The sequence below is a fragment of the Hemicordylus capensis genome, chromosome 13 (genome assembly GCF_027244095.1).
Source record: "Hemicordylus capensis ecotype Gifberg chromosome 13, rHemCap1.1.pri, whole genome shotgun sequence".
NCBI classification, from domain to species: Eukaryota; Metazoa; Chordata; class Lepidosauria; order Squamata; family Cordylidae; genus Hemicordylus; species Hemicordylus capensis.
The window spans coordinates 21,837,846-21,860,088 of NC_069669.1; the positions used below are offsets into that span (position 1 = coordinate 21,837,846).

General features: G+C 46.5%; 1 protein-coding gene across 4 annotated transcripts; it reads right to left on the bottom strand.

The window, feature by feature from the left end:
• Positions 1 to 573: 573 nt before the first annotated feature.
• Positions 574 to 20,610, bottom strand: DAGLB (diacylglycerol lipase beta). Of its 4 annotated transcripts, XM_053275931.1 has the most exons (16): positions 20,446 to 20,606; positions 18,104 to 18,226; positions 15,886 to 16,037; positions 13,692 to 13,866; positions 13,075 to 13,336; positions 11,513 to 11,638; positions 10,103 to 10,230; positions 8,711 to 8,837; positions 8,026 to 8,109; positions 7,188 to 7,265; positions 4,912 to 4,992; positions 4,658 to 4,785; positions 3,324 to 3,392; positions 3,146 to 3,218; positions 2,054 to 2,307; positions 574 to 1,764 (listed from the first exon to the last, which is right to left on the bottom strand). In XM_053275931.1, exons 2-16 carry the CDS (start codon positions 18,196 to 18,198, stop codon positions 1,569 to 1,571), a joined length of 2,028 nt encoding a protein of 675 aa, XP_053131906.1. In that variant the 5' UTR covers positions 18,199 to 18,226; positions 20,446 to 20,606; the 3' UTR covers positions 574 to 1,568. The 4 variants fall into 4 exon arrangements, with proteins under 4 accessions (XP_053131906.1, XP_053131907.1, XP_053131908.1 ...); XM_053275932.1 differs by lacking the exon at positions 20,446 to 20,606 and having other exon boundaries at positions 18,104 to 19,393; XM_053275933.1 differs by lacking the exons at positions 15,886 to 16,037; positions 20,446 to 20,606 and having other exon boundaries at positions 18,104 to 19,391.
• Between the last annotated feature and the right edge of the window lie 1,633 nt (positions 20,611 to 22,243).

Genomic DNA, 22,243 nt, shown 5'->3' on the forward strand with positions numbered 1-22,243 from the left:
ACCCCCACAAAGAGCCGCTTGATACTACTCACCCTAACCCTTTTCTAGAGCATGATTTGCGTTGCTACCTGTTTTTCTGAGATGTTCTCTTAACATGGGTTGGGGTTATTAATCTATGCTCTTCTAACATTTTGAGATGGGGGCATGATCTTGAATAACTTTGCCTCTGAGGCTGTGAACAACAGATTAGTTTCAACCTTTTTTGCTGTGTATCTGGCTGGCTCACAGGCATTTTGCAGCAATTAAGAAATAACTCCTGCAATTTATTAGCGTGTGTGTGTGTGTTCTTCTAGGAAACCATTCTACCCTTCCACTCCCCCAATTCTTTGTTAGTCAGTCCTGTAAACTTTCCCCCCTTAGAAGGCTTGTTGCTGACATGACCAAACCACCTGCCATCTCTCCTTTTGTGTAAAAGCAGTCGTCTGCTGCTCAGGGGGCAAATGAGTAGACACAAGTGGCCAGCTACAGGAAACCTGATTCACCTCCAGCACAAAGGCAAGTACAGCAATGTTGATAATACACAGGTTCTCCACAGCCTGCAACTTTCCCTAAGCATAACAGAAAGCCAATAAATTGAGTGGTGGTCTCCATTTAAGATTAAAAACTAGGAATATGAACAAATGCTGTCATTGAAAAATGGCATTGCAAAGGTGGATTGAATAAACAAACTTCATCTTGCCGACACTGTGCTACACAATCAATTTAACTATACATAATTACAGATAGGTCTTTTTAAAAAAACCACATACACAAAGCATTGATGGAGCCAGTCCAAATGATTGGATTGTTCAAGACTCTACTACTGAAGAAAGAGCAACATGGAGTCATAATCATTAAAAACCAAATCGGGATGTTAACCCATCTAGAGTTAAATGCACATTCAGCAGGGTTGAAGAAATGTAAACAAAAAGACAAGTATTGCACATGTATCCAAGCAGCATTTAAGCCTACAAAAGGTGTCTAAAATGCAAGCTTCCTTCAACAGGAAAGAAAACCACAGATAGATCTAAGTTAAGAGTAGTGCAACACAGTTGGCAGTGAAGGTCCACCTTACCTCTCTGGGGTCTTCACATACCCAATAGGGGGTACAGTTGTCTTCAGTTCTAATACCTTCCTTTGTCAAAGCTGTTACTACTTGTGAATTTACAAGTATTTTCTAAGCCTGGAGTTCTAGCCAGCTCTGCTATAGGAAACGGAGACCTCATGAAGTGACATGCCTTCTTCCAAGAGGGCCTACGAGACATCAGTGGCAGAGCTGGACATAAAGCGTGGCGCCCTGATGCCTTCCTTCCCATTACACTGGTTCTCTGTTCCAGCTGCCCCCTTGACAGAACTGGTTGAAACGCATAACTGGCTCCTATTAAGGTGAAGCAGTTCATTACCCGGTAAAGCGGAGTCACCGAGAGGAACCTCTGCACAATGAAGGGTCTCTTCATTCCTCCCGATAATCACTAAGCCACACCCCTGGCTTATATTTTGGGCATAATGTAAGATACTGAAGTACGAAAAGGCTGCTCTCCTGAACACTTGAAAACGGTCGACATGCTGCTGTCTGCCTCGGTCTCTGCTTATACAATGTTCGTGGAGAAGTCTCCTTGTGCTCGACAGGAAAGGCAAGAGACGCTTTCCTGAGCCAAGCTATTCAGAGCTTTGAGGAGGATTTCTGGCATATGGTCAGTTATCATCTTGGGGCTTATTAAAATAGTGCCAAAGGCCGTTTCTTTTGACCAGCTGGCAGTATATTTGACATCCGAAGAGCACCACCTGAAAGAAGACAACATGTCAGTAGGACAGTTGAGAGCGCACACGTCACGGTTCAGCTTTCATAGCAAGCCAAGATGTGAATGTCCCGATCTTTATGGATGCATGATCAAGTTTAATAGCAGGCAAGGAAACTGGACGGAGTACCGCCAACTCCTGCAGTGGGATGAGGGAACTCACCTGTGTGTGCTGACATGACCCGTCTGACGCTGCAATGTCATCTGAATGTTAAATGGGGCAAAGAGAGACAAGGAGCACATGTGCAGTGTACTGATAGGAAAGAATCCCTTACCTCCTTGTGCTATTTTCTTCTACAATATGGATGATCCTCCCAGGCAAGAACAGGTGAGGATACTGGGGTGGTGAATTTAAGGGCGTGTCATCATCTAGTGTAGTGTAAGAAGGGGACCGGTGGACCATTAAGCTCTCTTCAGCTAGAAGAGGCTGGGTCAAAGCCTCTTGGTTTCTGCCATCCAGTTCAGTTGGGAAGTTGTCAGGTTCTCCACCAAACACTTCATACCAGCATCCGTGCAGGAGGATCTGGTACTGGAGGGTGGAAGAGAGAAATCGGTGAGAATTTAAGATGCTGTTGTGGGTTTGCTTTTTGAACCCTGCACTTGCAGCAAGTTATAAACAGAACATAGACACCCAAATGAATTTTGTGCTAGTCCCAAATTGTGGTGCACTTGCAATACTCAAGTCTCTTTCAGCTCCACCAACTCTGCCTCCTGCCTCCACCCCACAATGAAAGCCAGATCAAAAGAAGCCTGTCTTAACCTCTCACGAGTCATCTTTGGTTCCTACCAAGTCCCACCAGGAAGTCCATGGTCTGGACTCAGAGCCGCTCCAGCTCAAAGGGCCAGCACGAACTCAGTGGGCTATGACTTAGTGCTGCTGCTTGAGAAAAATGACCAAAGCCCCCTGGGGCTCCCAAGAGATGGTCTTTGGATTCTGGCCAGTACTGGTCTCCTCTAGGACAGCATTTCTCCACCAGGCTGCCACGGAACACTGACTCACTCTGTGCCTCTCCAAAAGCAGTGAGCTGAAACACCCCACCTTGGAAGCCAACTCCCCCGATAATGCCCCAGTAAGGATGACTCCCTCCCAGCAGGTTGGCCTCTTCTGGTAAAGAGCGGTATTTAGTCAAGAAATAAAATACATGCCACCACTGTGGGACGAGGAGTGCACCAATCCTGACACAGAAGGCTGGATGTAAGAACCATCTCCACAAGTCCACCTGTGTCACTGATTACTGGTGTGGGAGAAGAGCAAGGCAGGAGTCGTGCCGAAGGGAAGCCCACATTCAAACGATTTGTGAAACACTGACTTGGAGGGCAGAGTCCTGCTGAACAACCCCAACACTTACATCCCTTCGTGTTTTTACCTTGGGTCTGTTACAGTTGGCAACTATCCTAACGATCCTTCTCTTCAAGTCTTCCATGTTGGGCATACTTAATCTGTTTGATATACAACACAAAATTAGGAGGAGGAGAGGAATGCTACTTAAGCCACCCACCTCAAAACATTAGCTTCCAAAAATGCCACATGTTGAGTATTCTTACCGTGGAACAAGATCCTTTCCAAGAATAACTGACACAATAAACTGTTTAGTGTAGTCTGCAAGTGATTTACTTAAAGGGAGAAACAAAAGGAACACACAAATAAATTGACTGTAGTAGAAGTTTATTACGGCCATTGACCAGTCATTACAGTTTGCATAATATGTTTACAATTGACTGTGCATTCATAAGACATGCAGTGATCTAGTCCTTTCTAGAAGTACGCTAAAGGAATACTGATCTCCTTTCATATTTGGGTTTCTAAACCCGAATAGCCCAGAGCTATGGCTTAACAAGACTTTCTGAGTGCACGAGGCAAGGAAGAAAGTAGCAGGAGCAGGTCGGAGGGAGTGCCGGGCTGCCTTCAGCTCACTCGGGATGTGTTCACACCCACTAGCTGCATCCGAACCAGCTGCTGTCAGACCACTGGCCCATCGAGCTCAAGACTAGTGCTGCTGGCTGGCAAACAGCTCTCCAAGGGTTCAGGCAGGAGTCTTCCTCCCCAGCCCTACCTGGAGATGCTGCTGCCAGAGAGGGAACCGGGGACCTTCTGCATGCAAGGCAGATGCTCTGCCACTGAGCTACAGCTCCTTCCCACCCCCCAGAAGCTGCTTTATACCGAGTCAGACCACTAATCCATCCATCCCAGGGTTGCCTACACAGACTGGCAGCGGCTCTCCAGGGTTTCCCTATCTAGAGTTGCCAGGGATTGAACTGAGGGCCTTCTGGGTGCTCTGCCACTGAGCTGCAGCCTCATCCCCAGGCTAGAAGGGGGAGCAGACCCTGCGTTTCAGAAAAAGGAGCACAGTATAAACTAGGGAAATCACAATCTGCCATGCTTGTTTTGACAGCAATCCCACCAAAAAAGTCCATGAAGTCTACAGGGAAAAACCTGCAGCCAGAACCAAGGCAGTTGTCCTTACCACTGGAACACAGGAAGCTGCCATATACTGAGTCAGACCCTTGGTCTATCTAGCTCAGTATTGTCTTCCCAGACTGGCAGCAGCTTCTCCAAGGTTGCAGGCAGGAATTTCTCTCAGCCCTTTCTTGGAGATGCTGCCAGGGAGGGAACTTCGAAACTTCTGCTCTTCCCAGAGTGGCAGCTCCATCCCCTGAGGGGACTATCTTAACAGTGCTCACGCATCAAGTCTCCCATTCATATGCAACCAGGGTGGACTCTGCTTACTGACCCCAATTTAGACCCCCAATGCCGTTTATCAGGCCAACTGCTCACCCCAAGTCAGTACAACACACTGAATTAAGCTAGGTTGGGACTTTGAGAAATAGGACATGAATGTTTATCCTGAAGTGGCAAAACAAGGTAACAAGCAACTTACCTTAACAAACCCCCTGGTGGAGAAAAGGCATAACACCTTAGTGCTGGGAAAGAGTTTTTCAGCATGACTGCCAATATGGAGGCTGTTCCCGCCCCTAAGCTGTGGCCAACGACAACTAGCTTATATTCCTAGAGGTGAGAAGAGAGAAGATTTAGAGGCACTCGAACTCCAGTCACCTTCACACTGGAGTGAGAGCAGCTGACTGCATTGCCACATGCTAGAAACGTATCAAGAGTTTGGAAGTGACAACTTACAGGGGCAGTGGTGAAGGCTTGGTCTAAAATCCCATCGTTCATGAGCTTTCCATAAATATAGTTGGCAGCCTGGATTATCCCCTAGGAGACAGGAATTTACGTTGACAAAAATAGCATCTCCCTTTGAAAACCATTTGTGTTTGTGGAATGTATACATGTACAATTGTAAATGGCCAATTAAGGATGGTTATCCCCACTTGCTTCATTCTCCAAAGCTGTCTACAACCGTTAACCTCCCCTGCCAGTGAGGGGTCATTCTAGGTGCCCGTTGGAGAAAAAGGCAGACACACACCACCGACAGTTCCACAGTGCAGTCCTCCTATTATTTGTATTGTCTACTCCTAACAATCCCCCCCAAAGCATGCACGGTAACCATTAAAGCCATTCCAATATCAACAGTAGAGTAAAAATAAATCACTCCCATACCCAACTTAAAGTGCTGGGTTTGACCTTTCAAGACCTGAACAGGGTTTTGTCTTTTTAGTTCGTTAAAATATTTATACCTTGCCCCTCCAGTATACTACTGCTTGGGGCAGCTCACAACATTTATAAAATAGTTACAATGTAAAATCAGACTAATAAAATTAAGCAAATTACAGTTAGAGGAGTTAAAAATCCAAGCTAAAACCACAATCAGAATTACAGTTTAAGTTTCAAATTAAAAGTTACTTAAAATGCTAAAAACTTACTTAAAATTATAAAAACTAAAGAACCTACCAGCTGTAAGCAACAGGTGGAACATTAAAATGCCTCTTTAAAAAGATTTTTTTTAGTTGTTTTTAAACACACTGAGGCAGGGCCCTGGGTATCTAAAAAGGACTGCCTTCACCCATATAAACTTCTCAGCCCTGCAAAGAGGCCCCTTTCAAGCTGGTGAATCTCTTCTATTGAGCAGGGGGAAAGCAAATGTCCCTACCCAACCCCAGCACAGCATCCCTCCAGTGGCTGTTGCTAGGAACTCTTATGCTTATTTTTAGATTGTGAGCCCTTTTGCAACTGAGAACCTTCTTCCTTACTATTTATTTTTGTATGTAAACTGCTTTGAGAACATTATATAAGGGGGAGGGGAGGAGGAGGACACTCCCATTTTCAGAGGGGGTCCCGCTCTGTGTTCCACCCCATCCGAGGTGCAGTTGGAGGTCACACAGGACCTCCTTGCTATGGGAGGTCAGGCTGGCTCCCTTTCTTTGTTTTCCGTGGACACCACAAGCACAGGCTTGCTTAGACATGCTTTTCAGCAGAGCAGTTTTGGAGCTAACTGCAGACATTACATTTAGCTCAGAGCATATGGTATTTTCACACAACATTTGTATTCACTTCTAAATTATACCACATGAAGGTGGCACGCTGAGCTTCCCATTTTCCACCTCAGATATTCATGTCATGAATTCAGTGATGATCTGAGGTTTGTTGTGATCAATTGCATTCAAGTCAGGTGGGACTGCCAGAGTGGCTAACCCTGTAGAGACTATCTAGGACTTTAGTACTCTGTGGTTCTCTGTTTAAAAAAAACATCCTCCCTTTTGTCTGCCTGAGTAGTGTGTGCAATAGTGCCATTTTGGAAAAGGCCAGAGACTATGGAAGATCCTAAATAACTTCCCCGAGGCGATACAGCAAGCTACACATGGGGTAACTTAAAGAAAAGGGAGGGGATACCTCAGAACCTCTTCCTCAAGCAAGCTTAAACGATACACATTAAGAACGAAGCACACTCATGGCAGTGATCCAGCTCAATTACCACGGCTGCTAATATAATTGTGGTGAGCATCATTTCTCCATTAGCTTGAGGAGAATGCAATGCCTGCAGTATTTTACGTACTGTTGCTCTCTGATTTGCTTAATTGGGTCTTTTTAAACATACTATTAAAACTCAAGTAAAGTATGCACAAAAAGCAAGTGAAAGCCCAAGAAGAATAATCCCACAACCATTACATAAACCTTCAATATCAAGTACACAAAGAACAATTATACATCTGTGGGTGGAGGGGGCCTCCTTGCTCGTATAGTTTTATTTACTGCTTTTGTAATGGTGGGTAGTCATTTTGAGGGTCCTATTTTGGGATGGCAAGGTGAGCCATTAGTATTTTAGAATACATAATAATGTGGATGCAACGTTAAATAAGGCAGTGCTTGTGAGGGGCTGTGGCGAGGACTCTCTCCCATCCTTGGGTACCCTTCAAGCTACTGGTCCTGGAGCCCGCCCACCTGCCTGCCAGCCCTGTGGCAGTCAGAACAGACACTTTTAATGACTGGGTCACGACCACCTACTTGCTGACCTTGTGCACAAGACCATTTTCCAGAACATCTTCGAGTGTTAAGTTCTCGGTGTCTGCGGAGAGATCCGTGAGGATATCCTGAAGGCAAACAAAGGGAGGATAGATCAGGCACGCTCTCGGCCACACACCAACACGACCACTTCCGGTGGGTACATCATTAAGCCACAGCAGACTTCTCTCTTTTACTGTGGAATTGCACCTAGGGGCGAGACACAACTCACAAGTCTTTCGATGCATTAAACTGATCCAAAGTGCATGCAAGCAGGGGGGGGGGGGGCGCAGCTTCTCATATGGCATGTGTGACACACACAATTTCCCAAACTATATGACAGTACTTTCAAGTCCATTGGAACAGAAGTCAGACACAAGGAGTGTGGGTATGGGCACACTGTATATGTCTATGTACACAAGTCCAGCATCTTGTTTCCCACCGTGGCCCACCAGATCCCTCTGAGAAGCCCCCCGGCAAGAGGTGAAGGCAGGCCCCCTCTCCTGCTGCTGCTCCCCTGCTGCCACTGGGAGTCAGAAGCCTCCTGCCTGGTGGCACAGATGGACAGATGCATGTATCAAAGCTAGAGCTTTCTTCGACAAGCTTTTCATTCATTCTACAGCCGAAATCGTTAGAGTCCCATCAAGATCCCTCAATCATGTGACTGACTCAGGATGTCAGAATGAACACTCTCTGATCCTTCGCTGCCAAACCTGAAGGCCAAAGGAGGTCTACCTTTTTAGAGTGTGAGCCCACTGAGACAGAGACTGGTTTTCTCATTACTTATAAAGTGTCATGTATGTGAATGACCTTAGATTAACAAGACATTAATAGCAGTAGTGCTGTTACCTCAAACGACAAAGTTCCTCTCACAGCTACCACGATAGCCTCTTTTTTGTGATCCAATGCAACAAAGAAGGGGATCTCAAAGATCTGAGCAGACAAGGAGAACAAAGCATGAGATTTGCCACGCCAGATCAAGCCAGTCATCCAGGTCTTCTGTTCTAGTCAGATGCTTCAAAGGAGGTTTGTAAGCAACACACACAAGTTCCTCTCTGACTGGCAGATGCAAGGGAGCATTTCTGAATATGGAGGCTGCCCTTTTGGCTTCCAAGTTAGTAACCATGAAAGGATCTATCTAATCCTTTTTAAAAGCAGTTTATGCTGGTGACCATTATACCATCCTGTGGCAGGGTGTTCCACAGGTCAATCACACTTTCTGTGGAGTGGGACATTTAAACCTGTTGTGTCACCAATTCAGGTGAGCGATCCTTGAAATTTTGTATTTTGAAAATATAATTGTATTTCACATCCATTATGTTACAAAGTTTAAGCACAGCCAAAAGCAACACTGATTCAACCCTGTTGCCTACAAAACACCAAGGTTTCTGTGTTGCAATATTTGGTAGACATTTGGTAGTTTGGATAGGCCAAACTATTCATTGTCACACACAAAACCCCACAAAACATTGTTTCCAGAACCATCTCGGAAAATCATTTAGAATCAAGCTAAGTTTTTCTTCCAACTGCTTACTTTATTGTGGAAACTGATGTGAATGAAGTCTCTGTACTGCAGCCCCGTTATTTTCAAGATGGACCCGAAGTGCATGTTAAGACGGTCTGCCCCAATGATATCGGTCTCTGTTGGGCTGTTTCTACAACTTGAAAGTCAGAAGGGGTGAGGGGAGGGGAAGAAAACATCACTTGCAAATTCAAACTGGTTAGATACCCTTTGAGTACAGAAGCCTCTCATGAACATACATAAGGAACACAGAGTGAAGTTTGCTGTGGCAAAGAAGCAAGGAGGGAAGAGGTCCAATTTAGACAGCACCATCAGTAAAAGGGGACCCTGAAGAGTTTATAATCTAGAATTCGACACAGGGGAGACACAAGAGGAGGAGAGAGAGACAGAGGCAGGGATAAACAGAGAACAGAGCATTTGTTTCGGGCTGACATATACAGGCTTGGTTGCAGAGTAGCAAGACTTGACAAACCAGACAGTTTCAAGGAAGGATTTGAAGGAAGCAAGCAAGCAAGCAAGCAAGCAAGCGTGCATCATGGAGTACTGTGAGGCAGTTGCGGGAGTCAGGGGCAGCAACAGAGAAAGGGCAGAATCATCTGGAGAAGGAGGGGGAGGAGGAGGGGAACCTTCAGATGGATGCGAGTGGGGGAGCTGGAGGAGGGGAGGTCTTATCTTCACTGCATGTGTGGAATGGACAAAGGTTGTGTGAGTTTGTTTTACTTGGCGCACATCTACACAGGCCACAAGATTTGTCTTTCTCTTTCGTAAAGAGCTGCTTCCCACATTTCAATTACACATGATGGTTTAGGGTCACTTGTGTCTGGAAACGTACTTAATACAGACATCACACATCATGCCACAGAGACGTGTGCTGAGAAGATCTGGGAGCAGCTCAGCAGGGCCCATGAAGTAGTTGGGTACTGCTCCTCCCCCGTTATCTTTTTCTGACACGAAGGTGACTTATGGGACTGCTTCCCATGGTTGAACTGCAACAGGGAAGGAAAAGCACTTCTAAGGAAGGGATAATTACTTGGCAGAATCATTCCAATATAGCAAAACATAGTGAGTTACAACCTTGGTTCTTGGCATGGAAAGCAATCAACGGACATTTTGGAGGCATTCTTCCTAGCTAGGGATCAGTATTTACAAGCCTGCAACCCTAGCCAAATAGAGGCGTTTCTTCTCTATATTGTTTTTTAGACTTTTAAGGTATAAAACCACTAGTTAGTCATTTAAAAGGCAAGGTTCATATTTGAAGCTTGATTTATGTTGCTTAAATATGGTTTCTAATGGGCTGGGCCAGTGACGCTCCTTTCTCAAAGGCTATTCCTTTCCGGATGTTGATGCCAACAGGCACGTTCAAAGACCAAGGTGCGGTACTTTTTAGACAGTGTGCCAACCTACCAGTCACCTTTAAGCTTACAGAGTGCTGTAAACGGGTTCGCCATTATGTAGTAGGGCCACCCATAAGCAGCCGCAGCAAATTTCATGTAGTGGGCAGCATTTTCCAGTTCTGTATCCAGATCATCAGCCTGAGGAAAGAGGAAGGGACCATTCACACTTTATAGCACCCATTATAATCGATGGCATCATGGCAGTGTTCTTAATCATGTGTGCTTACAAAAGAATGCCTCTGAGTGCCGTCTGCTACTCTTAAAAATCCCCTCAGTGCAGAACATGTCGTCTTATCACATGGGTGTTGTGTCAGAAATTACTACCACCTTCGGTCATTCATTTTTCTCTATTGGAGTACAGTTAGTATCCCCAGCAGAAGCATAGTTAACTTATATCTAGGCCCTCCAGAACTATTTGTCTTAGTAACCCACGGAAAAATGTCTAGGCACTATTATTCAGTTAACAATATAAAAGTAATTTATAGTGCTTACCACTGGTAAAGAGGAATACAATCGTTTTCAGCTAGCTGAGGTGCCCAGGCCTTGGAGAACTAGCCACCCCTCCCACCCTCTCTCTACCACTCCAACACCCATTTCCCCACAACAAAATCCTTCAAACAGGTTACCCTTGACCGTTACTTATCTGAATTTCTTCCTTTTTTACTAGAACCCTTATTCCTTGGCCTTTCACATCACCAAATACGTGTAAACTTCATTTCTAGGTGGGGGAACATTTTACAGATCTATCTCCACTAGTGTTCCCTGTGACAGGATGCTGTTGAGCACTGCTCCCATCATCCCCAGCCAAAGGGCATTGCAGCTGGAGATGATGGGAGTTGTAGTCCACAACAGCTGGGGATCCCTGTTAGAGGGACCACTGAGTTTCTCCACCATCTGAGGTCTGGTGGGTAATCCTGAGAGTCAGGGCCTTCTGCCTAGTTTGTGAAATCCCTTCCCGAGGCAGGTTCAGCCTGTCTCTCCTGTCCAGCTAGTCACTGAGCAAAGGCCTATGGAAGAGCCCCAGTCCATGATGCAATGTCACTGGGGATGCTGCAGACAACCACAAGGTCACGGTGCTGCCTTGTTCTCTTTCAACGTGCTGAAGCAAACGCTCAGTTCTAAATGAGGTAGTGAATGGATTGGGCTGAATTCAGATTAGGCGAAAATGGTTTATTAGACTCATGGATAAGAAGCTCAATGACCTGGCCAAATATCCCCCACACATGAATTCTGGTTTGTTTCTACCAGCCCATTACGCATCTGAAAAGCACCACCTAACCCTGACCCTGACGCTAGGGCCTCTACATATTGCACCCAATAAGCAAACTTCTTAGATCACTCCATGGTGAATCCTGTAACATACTAGCAGCACTGTGCCGTGGCCAGTCCATTGGCTTGGTTTGCAACCAACATGGCTTACCATGGGAGAAGTCGGGGACTGAATCAGAACTTCCTCTGGCTCCTTTGGGCAATTCTCAACCTTGTCTTGCTCTTGGTGGAGCAGAGTCAGACCTGCTGCTACATCACTAGGCACCAGGTCAGTGTCCTGCAAAGAAAGCAATGGATCCTTTCCTAAGTAAACTCAGGGACTCATTTCAGTACTTCTGCATGGTGTTGTGAACGAAAAGAGAGGCAGAGTCTCTGCCACCAGTAGCTTCTTCCGCTTCCTTCCTCTGGAGGAAAGATAGGGGGACTTGGACTGTACCACCAGCTGCCACAGAACAGAGGGACTACCCCACGCATGTACTGCACTTCTGCATCGGATTTCAATTTCTGAACGTTGTTTTGGCAGCCAATCTTGGCTGAAATGTGTAGTATAAAAATAACCGTTAAACAAGAAAACATTTCCAAACATAAGAAAAAATCATTAGGACTCAGAAACCTTTAGCACCAACATCTAGAATTTACTGAAGAGTAATACTTTGGGAAGCATCTGCATTTTATGGAATTGAAGTTGCATAAGCCCAATCTCTCATGTTCTACAAAAAGAACATACAGGAGAACCTTGTTATTCGTGGTTCAACGTATCTGCAGAGTGTCTCATTGACACCCTTTTTCAGTATCCGCAGATACCAAGGGGTTAAAACCCACATATCTGCAGGTCCTAGAGGGCCAAAAGTGACCATGGAGGTCATTTCTGCCCACCATTTTGTCTTAGGGTTGCTTCCTTTCCTTGCAAAAACAGACCTTTTTTTACTCCTCACGTCTGCAATTTTTTGTGGTTTTGCAAGGCATTTGGAGGCATTCCTGAGCACGTATAGTCCCCACAGAGCATGCCACAGTAGGTTTTGGGGGGGTTATTTTGCCATTTTAAAAAATGTTTTCCCCCATTTTCCCTCCACCTAGGAACCTTTCCCCATAGCAATAATGACTCGTTACTCACAGCAGTAGCTGAGGAACGGAACCCCCACGAATAATGAGGTTCTCCTGTACAGTAATTGTCCTTTTTCAGAAAGCATGTGCATCCCAAAGGCAGGATAAATTGCTTTGAAAAAGGTTGACTCTGCAACAGGCATCAACTCTAAGTTCTTCATATTCTCAGGTAATTGTCAAATGCTCCTATAACAGTAGAAAATACATCAAAAATTATCCTAATGGGAGATTTCTTTTGCATATGAGATGTTTTTATTTTTAAGAAAACTCATTACAACAGGATCCATCTAAGTCCCAAGTGAAAATAGACCCCCTTTTTGTTGAGATTTTTCATAAATTACAGAATATCTCTATAAGGGCAGGCTGCACAACTGTGGCCCTCCTGCAGATGTTGACTACGACCCTAATCCCTGACTCTTGGCCATTTTGACTCGGGATGATGGGAGCTGTAATCCCAAAACAGCAGGAGGGCTGGAGTTGGGCTGCCCAGGGCATATCCTGCTTGGGAGGAGTGTTGGCTTTAGCTGGAATTCAGATTAAACACAAGCAAAAATACATTAAATGAAAAATGACACCACCACCACCAGCCCCCAAGCATTTCTTTCTTACTGAGAAGTAGGCACGGAAAAGCTCAGCGATGCTTGTAAAAGCCACTCGGTGGTCGTCGTCTTGGACGATGCAACAACACAGCAAGCGGATCCTTTTCTCCCACACGCGAGTCGCCGTCTTCCTGACATTGTAGAACAGCTGGCCGGACTGGCTGCTCTCCATGTTGCGGTTGCCACAACTGGCAACATACAGCGTCTTTTTCCCGCCAAGTGGATCAAACACAATGACAACGGCCGCAACAGTGAAGACAATGATCACCCAGCTGCCGAGCAGAACAGAGGGCCCACGGCTCAGTGTTGGGCAGCAGAAACACAACCTCCGACTTTCCACATCGTGTTCAAGAACCCCACTACCCCCAAATTCCCAGGTTAGGAACATAGGAAGCTGCCTTAAGTCAGGACCAGACCCTTGGTCTCTCTAGCCCCGGACCATCTCTAGACTGACTGGCAGCAGCTCTCCAAGGTTTCAGGCAGGACTGTTTCCCAGCCCTACCTGGAGATGCTGCCAGGGAGTGAATCGGGGCCCTTCTGAGGACAAAGCAGATGCTGCACCACTGAACGCTTTAGAAGATTTATTTATTTATTGCCCCACTGGCAAAGAGGGCTGAATATTCTTACCTGGCAATGACTGTTCCAAATACGGCATTTATCATAGTCCTTTCACAAGATACGCTGCTATCGGACACCCATATCACTCCCACAACAGCCCAGACCAGTTCCGGCAAGTAGAGGGCCAGACGCAGGTACAGCAATTTAGGAAGAGATTTCCTTGGCCCAGGGTTAGAAATGGTTCCTGAAAAGGGTTAGGGTTGCAGTCAGAGCGCAGGTTGCAAGGAAGGATTCCTGGAGGGTTTTATGATTTCTGAGGGGCATTACAGCACATTGGGACTACAGCTTCCATCGTCTCCAGCCTTCAGCCACTGTGGCTGGGAATGATGGATGTTGTAGTCCAAAAACAAGTCACCCCAGACATGATTAAATGAACAACAAGCCAATCTAATAAAACCTCAGGAAAAATAACACATGTGACGGCTGTTCTGCAACTGGGGAGGGTGAGATGCTGTAAAAGTCTATTCCGCACGTCTGCTGCTATTCCAACCGCCACTCTTTAAAGTAAGCCAACCGGCAGCACCTTTACCCCCCTCTTCTCCTTGAAGGGAAGAGCATGGCCTGTGTCATCAACCACCAGGGGCCAAAAGAATCAGCCATACAAAACAAGCCCCTTAATATCTTGCCTCTTTGTGTGGCGTCCAACTAGAAGCTGCTCTGGGAGTCAATCTTGGCTGAAGAGCAGGACATAAATATAATGAAAGCACAAGTACAGCTGCTCTGCATGCACAACTACACTGAATACTACAACCCAAGCCCCCCACCTCCCCCGCAAAAAAAGCAGACGCAAATGTCACCTTCTAGGCGTAGTTCAGCTCTGAAAGCTGCATCATACGGATGTTAAATTATATAGTCGGTGCAGATTGGAAGACACAAGATGGGCACGTGAGTTCCTTGTCACCCTTGCACAACAACTATCTCTACGTGGCTTATTATGGGAAGCTCTCTCTCGAAGAACCCTCAGGTACTGACTGTGCTGATGTCATGCAACACTCAATCAGACACCATAATTTACACTGTGTGGAACATTAAACAGTGTGTTGTCATTTTAAACATTCAGCTGAGGCAAAAACGAAAGTTTGGATTGTTGGGAAGCATTTGATTGCAAGCAGGGAGGTGTTATTTGGGCAAATGCTGAGTAGAAATAAATAGGTTAGCTCCAAAGTTCTCAAACTTGGATCCCTCCCCAGATGTTGTTGGCCAACTACAATTGGCCTAGTACATCAAGCCACAGATACTGTGGCTGGGAATGATGGGAGTGGCTGGGCATGATGGGAGTATAGTGGGCCAATAACATCTGGGGATCCAAGTTTGAGAACCCCATGGTGAGCTTCCTCTTAGTCATAAGAAAATAGGAAGTTGCCTTACATTGAGTCAGACCTTTGGTTCATCTCGTTCAGGATTGTCTACCGGTCAGGCCTACTCAACTTTGCCCCCCTAGCTGGTTTTGGACTACAGTTCCCATAATACCCAGCTATAGTGGCCAATAGTCATGGATTCTGGCAGCTGTAGGCCAACATCTACAGGAGGGCTAAAGTTGAGCAGGCCTGGTCTACCCTGACTGGCAAAGTGGAGAGGAAAGTAGGAAAGCGGCAAGGAGTTTGGTGGCAATTGGCGGAAAGCGGAAAGGAAAGCAGGGAGAGAGAAGACTGGGGCTGGGGGGAGAACCAAGGCCCGGCCGCGGTGGGGAGGCAGCAGAGTGAGGAGGCGGCTGGACCGCCAGGAAAAGGAGGCTGGTGGGGAGTGGGAGTGGGAGGCTGGTGGGGGAGGAGAGTGGGACAGAAGGCTGTGAGGGAGGGGAGACTGGGGCAGAGGGTGGGGAGAGAGTACTGCAGCACAAATGCTCTGGGGACTGGGGTAGAAGGCTGGGGGGGAGGGGAGTGGGGAAGAAGGCTGGGTGGGTGATGGAGTGGGCTGAAAGTGGAGGGAGTGTACTACCACGCAGATGCTCTGTGCGGGATCAGCTAGTTACCAATAACAAGCAAGCAGCTACATTTCTAAATATTGCACTAGACAACATGCAATGCATTTAAGACAAGATAGTTCTCTGCCAGCAACATGTTTACACTGCTAGGCATCGAGTGTAGTTACTGGCCATGTCCACAGAGCAGTCTGGAGGAGCATGCCTTTTTCTTTGGGTACCTCGGCTAAATAAGCAACCAATTTTTATTGTAATCATAACTGAGCGGAGAATGCCACTGACCCTGCATGCTGATGTACAATATGGAAGATAAAGCACATATGATGGCTGCGAGGAGAATGAGGAGGACGAGGAGGTAGCTATGCAACAGCCCTCCTCCGGCACAGTTAAACTGTCCTTTGTGCACAGAATACAAGACCAGAATTCCAATCCACCTGTGGGAAGGCAAAAACACACACGCATTAAACAAACAAACAAACAAACAAAGTGTCAACAAGGAAGAAACACTTGGCTTGCCTGAGATTCATCCCAGAGTCTCACTTAGAAATTCATAATGAAAACAGGAAGAGAAGTTCTCCAGCTCTAGACTAATTGAACTGGAAGATGGCTCTCACTGGACGACAACATTGTTAACTACAACAAAACCGACAAAATAAAGCAGAACAGGCCTTCCTCAGCAGCACCCATCATTCAAAATGTCCCCAGCCATTTAAATGAATCCTTCCTCCTTGACAGTTTCACTGAAACCATCTGCTGAGTAGCAACAACTAATTAACATTACACAACCACTTAACTCAGACTGGAGAGACAGGGATTGCCACCCTGTAGAATGCATTTTCCCATGTAATAAAATACATAAGCTGTATTCTAAACAATGCTGTTGAAATATTGCTTCCGGCCTGCATTGAATTATTTTTCCTTTTTTTGGTATTAATTTATGAAGTTAACTTAGTATTAATTTCAAATGACAAACAATTATTCTTTAATACTTCCCCCTGCCAGTAATAACAATATTCCCTAATATTGTATTGGCTCTCTCTTGAAGAGTATTTTTCAATTATACTCCCCACCACCTTCCACATCAACTACTTTGGAAATAAATCCAAAAACCACACTAACTGCTCTAATATAATTAAAGCTATACTCTAACCCAAGGCTTGACAAATCCCAGGTTCCAGGGAGTCATGGCACCTAGAAATTCAACCCTGCAGCCTAGACTAAGATATTCTGAGGTAGAATTAGCCAGCAAGGTGTAGTGGTTAGAGTGCTGGAACAGAACTGGAGAGACCCAAGTTCAAATCCCCATTCAGCTATGAGACTTGCTGGGTGACTCTGGGACAGTCACTTCTCTCTCAGCCTAACCTACTTCACAAGGTTGTTGTGAGGAAAAACCTAAGTATGTGGAACTCTAGGCTCCTTGGAGGAAGAGCGGAATATAAAATGTAAACAAACAAACAAACAAACATTATTATTATTATTATTAAATCTGTATTTGTCCCAAGTGGCCCTGCTTCTGTTCCAAGTATGTTTTCCCAGTAAAGGGGACAAAGAGAAGCCCATTTACCCTCTGCACACACCCCGACCAATGTCGGCCCCTAAATGCAGTAATTTTGTCAAGCATACTGTTTCCTAAACTGTTGGGCTGGTTCCTAGATCCTGAGAATGTTTGTGAAGGCCTGTAATCATGGATATTTGTATTATTGTTTTTTTACAGGGGAGCAAAAGCTACTCGTTGCAAGTTAAAGTAACTTGCCCCAGAACACTATAGTGTAAGCAGCTTTGTTCTCAGCTTGAACTAACAGGCGCTTGCCTCGGAAGACCTGCAGACATGAGCTCAAATGTGCCTGGATATAGGACTACCTGCTGCCTAACACTGCTCTAGTAACCCATCTTCAAGAGTGGCTGAAATCTGGAGAAATACGCTGCTTGGTCTCATTTCCACGGCCAGTTTTGAGAAGGTAAGCAACGGCAGGGATCCTTTTGGAGCAGCAGAAGAGGGCTCCCACTGTTGCTTACCACCTTCATATCCCTGTGCAAATGATGGAAGACCCACTTCTCTCCTAAGCCCTGTCTGCCAGAAAAGGATCTGGGGGAAGAGAGGGGATTGCTGGCAACTGCAAATAATGGATGGCTAGTGATAAACCCCTCCTGCATTCTACCAAGGAAAGCCACAGGGCTCTGTGGTTGCCAGGAGTTGACACCAACTCAATGGCACAACTTTACTTTACTTTAGTGAGCTAAGCCTGAATTTGTGGATCCCTGGCCAGGATTTACAGTGAAACATGAAGAATTGGGAGACATGCTTCTGTGCACATAGAGAAGGGTTTCCTCCTTACCATTAAGCAGCCACAACCAAGGCTCCACACAACACAGGTTAAGGGCGGGGGGGGTTCCAGCTCAGAGGGTGCATCTTCCCCTTCATTTTCAGAAATGAAGCACTGCTGACGTTTCTTTTGTGTAGCATTTAACCCACTACTGGCCACACATCCCAAGTTCTTACCAGATCACCCTGATGAAGAGTTCAAAGGCTCCCGGGAAGACAAAATCATCACTGCCTATGGCCCAGCGCCTCCCAAACATCACCATCCCAGGCATGGTGGAGACCCTGCTGCTGCGACACCTCCTGTGGGAAAATGTACAAACACTGCTGATTCTCACAAGCACTCCTCTCCTGCCTGAGCAGATCTCCTGCAAAACCCTTCAGGTCTGTGCGCCGCCACCAATGGCTCCTCCCTCAATTTAGATCTAAGGACACAGCGCAACCTATATACCCAATTTCACTCCTATCCAACGTCTCGAAGCCTCCCTTCCTCTTACACACACATTGGGATCAGTCCCCTCCCTGCTGCTTTCTCCTCCTTGCCCTCCCAAGCAGTCTCCAACAACCTAGATTCGCATGCTGCTGCCTCAGCTTTACAACCTGTTTCAAACAGCTCCACAGAAGTCTCACTGCCTTAAGAGAACCTCCCCCAGCGTCAGCTTCTGCACTTACACATACCATAAAACAACAAAGAGCCTTGTGGCATCTTAAAGATTAAGGGATTTATACTGGCAGAAGCTTTCACAGGCTGATGAAGTGGGCTCTAGTCCACAAAAGCTGCTGCGACCACAATAAGTCTGTTCATCTTTAAGGTGCCACAAGACTCTTGGCTATAATTGTGGTTAACAGACTAAAAGCTGCAATCCAATGCACCCCAACTTAGAACTCAGGGACTTACTTTAGAGTAAGCACTCACTGGATCAGGCCAGATGAGTCTTGTGCCACCTTAAAGGTTAACAGCCTTATTGTTGTGACGGAAGCATTCAGAAAGCCCACTTCATAAGCCCATGAAAGCTAATACCACAATAAGCGTGCTCCAGTGCACGTTTACTAAAATCCAGCCCCACTGAGCTTAATGGGGCTTACTCCCTGGTAAACATGCTTAGGACTGTGCAGCAAGTTCAACCTCTGCTAACAGGACAAAAAGACCTTTTAAAGTGATGTCCCTGTTATATTCAGCAAAGGGAGAACCACTATCCCTTTTCAGTGTAGCATGGCATGCCTCCCAGTGGCTGTTGATAGTGTCTCCATTATGCTGTAAACCCCCTTTAGGATTAGGATTGCCAGCTCTGCCTGGAAACCCGGATAATCTCCCACCAATGTTTTTCACAACTTCAAGCCATGAACATTTCCAGGATTGCTCCCATTTATCCTGAAGATAAGTGTGTGCATTCCTGGAGACTCCAGGGCTAGGCCAACATGAGAGGGCTGGCAACTCTGTTTATCATCATCATCATCATCTGTAATATTTATATACCACTTTTCAACAACAAAATTCTCAAAGCAGTTTACATAACAAAAGGTATGCATTTGGGACTGGGAAGCCATCTTCTCTGTTTGCTGTGTAAACGGCTTTCAGAACCTTCTGCTTTTAGAAAGCAAAAGGTAAATATTCATAACAACATTATCAATAACCATTTTTAAAGGGGCAACAAGGCTCCATGGCGTGTGCTGTGGCAGGCTCCTTCTGTTGCTGCTCTTTTGGTACTTCCCCAGCATCAAGATTTTTGTAATAATCTGCAATGCTTTTTAAAATTCAACATACAGGATTTGTTTTCCTGTTACATGGTGGATTTTGTATACTGGCCAGCTGCCATAAACATGGTTATGTATGACTTAGCAGTTGCTGGAAAAAGCAGAATGTAAAGAACCGTAACCACCCTGCCCAAAGTGTCCACGAGCTGGCTGGACTCCACCCACACACAGGGCAGGGCTTCAAGAGCAGCTCCCGAGGGGGGCGTGGGTGGGCAAGCGCTCCCCACAGAGAGTGGCAAGCTGCCCCCCACCGCCCACCCCTTCCTGTTCCAGAGCTCTAAGGTGTGAGTGACTGCTGGCTCAGCCATACATGCGCTTCGCCCCTGCTATCCTCCCCCCAATGTTTTCTGGTGCCACCACTGTTGAGCCCGGCTCTTCTCCTCCTCCCACAATGCAATACCTCCTTCAAAATATAATAACAATAATAAAATAAAGCGAGGGCTTTCTCGAAGGAGCAGGGCCCTGGGGGAGGGACCCCCTGCTATGTGGTGCCCCCACACTCGAGTGGGGCTGTGCTTGGACGCCTCGCCTGTGGGGGAGCAAGGCAGCTCCAGGGGGGCTGGGGTCCCCTCAGGGTGGGGGGGGCTTGCCACCCACACATGTGTCCTGCTCTGCCCCCCTTTGCAGCGAATGCCCCCAGGCAGCCCCTTCCTCACACCTGGGGGCAGCCCCCCCACGGCCAGGGGGGCGGTCACTGCGGGTGCCCCCCTCACCCCACAGCGCCCCCTGCCGAGCCCTCCCCTTCCCTTCCCTTCCCTTCCCCGCACCTGCTGCTGCTCGCGTCGCCTCGCTCGCTCCAAGCAGGTCACCGACTGGGAACCCAACGTCATGACGCCATCACGCCCGCCCCGCGGGGGCGTGATCTGGCACCTGCCCGTCACCTTCGCCACCGCATGCGCGCTGAGCCTGCACGCGCCGGCGACCGTTGGTGCTGAGGGAGGGGGCAGCAGGAAGAGGAGCAGCAGGAGCATGCGCAGTGAAGAGCTCGGTGCTTCTCGCCCAAAGAGGGCGCGGGAGTGTCTTCGCCTCTCACTTCCGGTTCGCGGTCGGCATCCCTGCCTGGTTCGTCACTTGAATCACATTTTAAATCTTTAAATTAAAGATAAAGTTCGTCACTGGGAATGAAGCTGCTAGGCAGGATTAGGGGATCGTTCGCGTTCGCTTTCGCTGCAATGCTTTTTGCTAATCAATTGGATAGACTTATGTATATCCAAACACACAAAAAGCTAGAAATGACTTTTTTTTTCCCTGGCAGAGGTCACAGTTTTTTTAAGCAAGCTCTTGTGCTTTTAAACGATTTCATATTATTGCCACGAAAAGGAGCCTTTAGTCTCTTGCCTGCCTGGGATTTTTACCCGAGTTCACGTGCATTTCCGCCACTCGTGCCCTGCAAATGGAAGCTGCCACGCACTGCAATTGGGAACCACAAGTGTCATTAGAGAGCTGGGAAAAGCGTAGCTCTTTGTTCCCACGCCAGGCTTCTAGACGCATGCGCAGTGCTAAGCGGAAGAGTTGTTTGGGAACGTGTCAATTTAATTAGGGCACAGGAACATAGGAAGCTGCCATATACTGAGTACGGCCACTGGTCTACCTAGCTCAGTATTGTCTATACAGACTGGCAGCAGCTTCTCCAAGGTTGCAGGCAGGAATCTCGTTCAGCCCTATCTTGAAGAAGCCAGAGTGAACTTGAAACCTTCTGCTCTTCTCAGAGCAGCTCTATCCCCTGAAGGGAATATCTTACAGTGTTCACACGTCTCCCATTCAAATGCAAACCAGGGCAGACCCTGCTTAGCTAAGGAGACGTGTCATGCTTGCTACCACAAGACCAGCTCTCTTCTCCTACCTCCAGGGAACATTGCTAGTGTCTATCTTATATTTGGGAAGAGGGATCTATCTTATTTATCTATGTAAACCGCTTTGGCAGCTTTTGTTGAGAAGCGGTATATAAATTTTTTTTTGGTTTTGGTGTAGTCCTCATGGAAACCCTCTCCAAATGGTTTGCAGAACTAGCACCTTCGATCATTTTTAGCAGACAGCTGCAACCCTAATTGCACTTTCATGGGGACAAATACGCTAGAGTGGGACCTGATTCTGATTAAACATGAGCCCTATGCACACACATTATGTTCAACATTCATCCAATGAGTGTACTGTGTACACAGGTGCAGATCTGCACACATAAATAGTTATTCCCACATATGGAATACAGGTATAGTCGTACGTTTGATTTCTACACCACACATTTGAGGGGCCTGTTCCAAATTCACTTTTTAAATAAGCACAAGTACAGTTATTCACATAAAAACATGTACATATTTACATAACAAATGGTCTTCACCTAGGACCTGAAGTGATCATCAATGGCCACATCAAAAATCATGTCAAGTCCTCAAACTGATAATAAAATTGGATTATTTTTACAGAGCAGGCTTCTAATACAGCTGCTGAGTGTTTTCATTTATAAAGTGACTACAGCAAAAGGTGCTGAGCAGTACCACTAAAGTTTTGCAATTCTGGACATAATGCTTCACTCTATACAAAGCTCCAAGCTACATTCTTGTGCCC

What these genes read in the sequence shown, in the direction of transcription:
- DAGLB (XM_053275931.1), bottom strand. Translation starts at nt 18,198, where the DNA reads ATGCCTGGGATGGTGATGTTTGGGAGGCGCTGGGCCATAGGCAGTGAT. An exon ending in TGTAAGCTTAAAGGTGACTG is followed by an intron (nt 8,838 to 10,102) that starts GTAGGTTGGCAC and finishes CTGACTTTCAAG; the next exon opens with TTGTAGAAACAGCCCAACAG. An exon ending in AAGCCTTCACCACTGCCCCT is followed by an intron (nt 4,786 to 4,911) that starts GTAAGTTGTCAC and finishes TCTCACCTCTAG; the next exon opens with GAATATAAGCTAGTTGTCGT.